At 49.9% G+C, this 3,558-nt stretch overlaps 1 protein-coding gene across 1 annotated transcript in view; it reads right to left on the reverse strand.

The window, feature by feature from the left end:
• The window catches only part of PLA2G1B (phospholipase A2 group IB), a 7,367-nt gene extending 4,327 nt beyond the window's left edge, over nucleotides 1-3,040 (reverse strand). Inside the window, exons 1-2 of the mRNA XM_017510198.2 lie at nucleotides 2,934-3,040; nucleotides 657-818 (exon numbers count right to left, since the gene is read on the reverse strand). Of these exons, the coding sequence (XP_017365687.1) occupies nucleotides 657-818; nucleotides 2,934-2,967 (196 nt within the window). The 5' untranslated portion in view covers nucleotides 2,968-3,040. The remainder of the gene's footprint in view (nucleotides 1-656; nucleotides 819-2,933) is intronic.
• Between the last annotated feature and the right edge of the window lie 518 nt (nucleotides 3,041-3,558).

The raw sequence follows: 3,558 nt of genomic DNA on the forward strand, positions 1-3,558 counted from the left end.
TTTTTTTGAGACAGAGTCTCCCACTGTTGCCTAGGCTGGAATGCAGTGGCAGGATCTTGGCTCACTGCAACCTCCAACTCCCGGGCTCAAGCGATTCTTCCGCCTCAGCCTCCCGAGTAGCTGGGACCACAGGCACGTGCCACCACGCCTGGCTAACTATTTGGTATTCTTAGTAGAGACGGGGTTTCACTGTGTTGGCCAGGATGGTCTCAATCTCTTGACCTCGTGATTCACCCGCCTCGGCCTCCCAAAGTGCTGAGATTACAGGCGTGAGCCACCGCGCCCGGCCCCTGAAAGCGATTTTTAACATGGTTGCAAGAATACAGTAAAATCCTGTATTCGGAAGGTGCAGTGACACTTTAACCACTGCTAGAAAAAAATGACACGTGGATTGTCGCTGTGACGTTTACTGGTGCCATATTCGGCCACTGGAGGGCAGCGTCGGCCACTGTTTTGTACGTCGGACATTGCTTCCATCTCTAACGAGGAGCATTCGTTGCAGGGTTCTCTTGGAACACCTTGCTTTATATGACAGGAGGTGAAAATATGTTATCCTTAGCAGATATGCAAGCCCCCTTTGTATGCCTTGTGAGATCCTTGGCATGTGCCCTCCCTGCCCCCAGCAGCCACTCCAGTTTCCCTCCAGGTGATCACTCACGTGTCCAATTCGTCCACAGGGGTGCCTGAGCCCCCCAAGCCACAGTAGCAGCCGTAGTTGTTGTATTCCAACAGGGGGTCACTCCCCGGGATCGTGCACTTGATCATTTTGCGGAACTGCCACAAGGCCCGAGGGCTGACGCCGCTCTCGGCGGCGGCCACTGCAAGAAGACACGGCCAGAGTTCAAATCCGTCTGCCAGCACCCCCGGGAAACACTGCCTGCCTGTCCCTCGGCCCCACACTACCTCCCTGATCCCTGCCAGCTGCCTTCTCGGAAGACCGTTGGACTCAGGAACCTGGCAAAGTGAAAGTGGGTAGAGGCGTTATTTGTTTGTTTGTTTGTTTGTTTTTGAAACGGAGTCTCCCTGTGTCGCCCAGGCTGGAGCGCAGTGGCATGATCTCAGCTCACTGCAACCTCCGCCCTCCGAGTTCAAGCAATTCTCCTGCCTCAGCCTCCTGAGTAGCTGGGACTACAGACGTGTGCCACCATGCCCAGCTAATTTTTGTGTTTTTTACTAGAGATGGGGTTTCACCAAGTTGGACAGGATGATCTCTATCTCTTGACCTCCTGATCTACCCGCCTCAGCCTCCCAAAGTGCTGGGATTACAGGTGTGAGCCACCACGCCTGGCAGAGGGTTTTTTTTTTTTAATGAAAACTTTACATATATAAAGTTTATATGTGTATATGTATATGTATATGTATACACACACACACACATACACACACACACACACACACTCTTCTTTTTGGATCTCACTCTGTCGCCCAGGCTGGAGTGCAATGGTATGATTGTGGCTCACTGCAACCTCCCGGTGGGAGTTCAACAACCCATCCTCCCACCTCAGCCTCCCAAGTAGCTGGGACTACAGGCACCAGCCACCACACCTCAGTAATTTTTTGTATTGTCTGTAGATACAGGATTTTCCCATATATTCTAGGTTGGTCTCTGGGTTCCTAGGCTCAAGTGATCTTTCTGACTCAGACTCCCAAAGTGAGCTAGGATTACAGGCATGTGCCACCAAGCCAGGCCAGAGAGTTTAAAACGATCTGCATTGTTTATCCAGTTAATTTTTTTTTTTTTTTTTTTTTAGACGTATATTTTCATCCCTCCCGCCCCACCCCAATCACATTGTATGTTTTTTTTGTTTGTTTGTTGTTTTTTTTAAGACGGAGTTTCCCTCTTATTGCCCAGGCTGGAGGGCAGTGGTGCGATTCCGGCTCACCGCAATCTTCACCTTCCAGGTTCAAGTAACTCTCCTGCCTCAGCCTGGCTCAGCTGGGATTACAGGCATGCACCACCACACCTGGTTAATTTTGTATTTTTAGTAGAGATGGGGTTTCTCCATGTTGGTCAGGCTGGTCTTGAACTCCCAACCTCGGGTGATTCACCTGCCTCAGCCTTCCAAAGTGCTAGGATTACAGGCGTGAGCTACTGCGCCTGGCCTATCCAGTGACTATTTATTGAGCACTTACTACATGCCAAGCTCTGTCCTAGGAGTTAGAGATATAGCAGTGGACAGATATAATAATAATAAATCTCTAACCTCATAGAGCTTACAACCTAGTGGGAGAGAAAAACAATGAATAATAAATGTGGTAAGTCAGGAAACTGGATACTGCGTTAGAAAGGGGGAAAATAGAGCCGGATGAGGCAAATCTAAAAGGGAGGTTACCCAGCCTGGCCAACATGGTGAAACCCCATCTCTACCAAAAAAATACAAAAACATTAGCCAGGTGTGGTGGCGCATGCCAGCTACTTGAGAGCTACAAGTGCCAGCTACTTGAGAGGCTGAGGCAAGAGAATCATGAACCCAGGAGGCGGAGGTTGTAGTGATCTGAGATCACGCCACTGTACTCCAGCCTGGGCGACAGAGCCCCTGTCTCAAAAATAAAATAAGGTAATAAAATAAAATATAAAATGGAGATTGGTCCAATTACTTAGTTGACTAAGGTCGGAGGATTGCTTGAGCCCATGAGTTGGAAGCTGCAGTGAGCTATGATTCCGCTATTGAACTACAAGACCCTGTCTGGAAAAAAGAAAATACAGGCAGGCTTTCTTAGCTCAGGCTGTCTGAGTCCAGACTTGCAGGTCGAAAAGGTGCCAGGCTTGAGGGAGCCCTAATAGAGGAGCTCTTAAGCCCCACTGGGAACCTCGAATTGAGACTGCGGGCCTGGCCAGCCCTGTCTTCTGTGGTCTGTGGCCCCCATTCTGGAGGAGTGAGATCTCAGCTCACGTGGGAGATAGGCGGGCAGAGCCAGGAAGACTTGCCTACCTGCGAGCAGCACGGCCAGCACAAGGAGTTTCATCTTGCAGTCGAGGTGAGAAGAGAACTGAGATGACCAGCCCTCCCCTGCTTATAATCAGTCTCCACACCCTCGCCCTGAGATAAGGCTGGAGTGTTTGCTTTGCTCTTGGCTGAGTCTGGGGCTGGCCTTGAATCTGTCTGTCGCGGGAATGACCCTGACAATTTGTCAGCATGGGATCACTGGAAAAAAATGTTACTCATTTTTCCTTAGCAACTGTGAACCAAAGGGATGGTTTCTGAATTTTCAGGTCTAAGCATCTTGACCCTCATACCTACCACTTGGTGCTAACTCCAGCTTCACGGGCTGGTTGGGGGAAAGCAAAGCTGTCAGTTCAGTCAGACGCTGGGATAAGGGAGACAAGAAGGAAGTGCAGCCTGGGCAACATAGAGAGACCTCATCTCTAAAAAAATATGTTGGTTGGGCGCAGTGGCTCATGCCTGTAATCCCAATGCTTCGGGAAGCCAAGGTGGGTGAATCACCTGAGGTCAGGAGTTCGAGACCAGCCTGACATGTTGAAATCCAGTCTCTACTAAAAATACAAAAATTAGCTGGGCATGGCGTGCCTGTAATCCCAGCTACTCGGGAGGCTGA

The sequence above is a fragment of the Cebus imitator genome, unplaced genomic scaffold, assembly GCF_001604975.1.
Source record: "Cebus imitator isolate Cc_AM_T3 unplaced genomic scaffold, Cebus_imitator-1.0 Scaffold434, whole genome shotgun sequence".
Lineage (NCBI taxonomy): Eukaryota > Metazoa > Chordata > Mammalia > Primates > Cebidae > Cebus > Cebus imitator.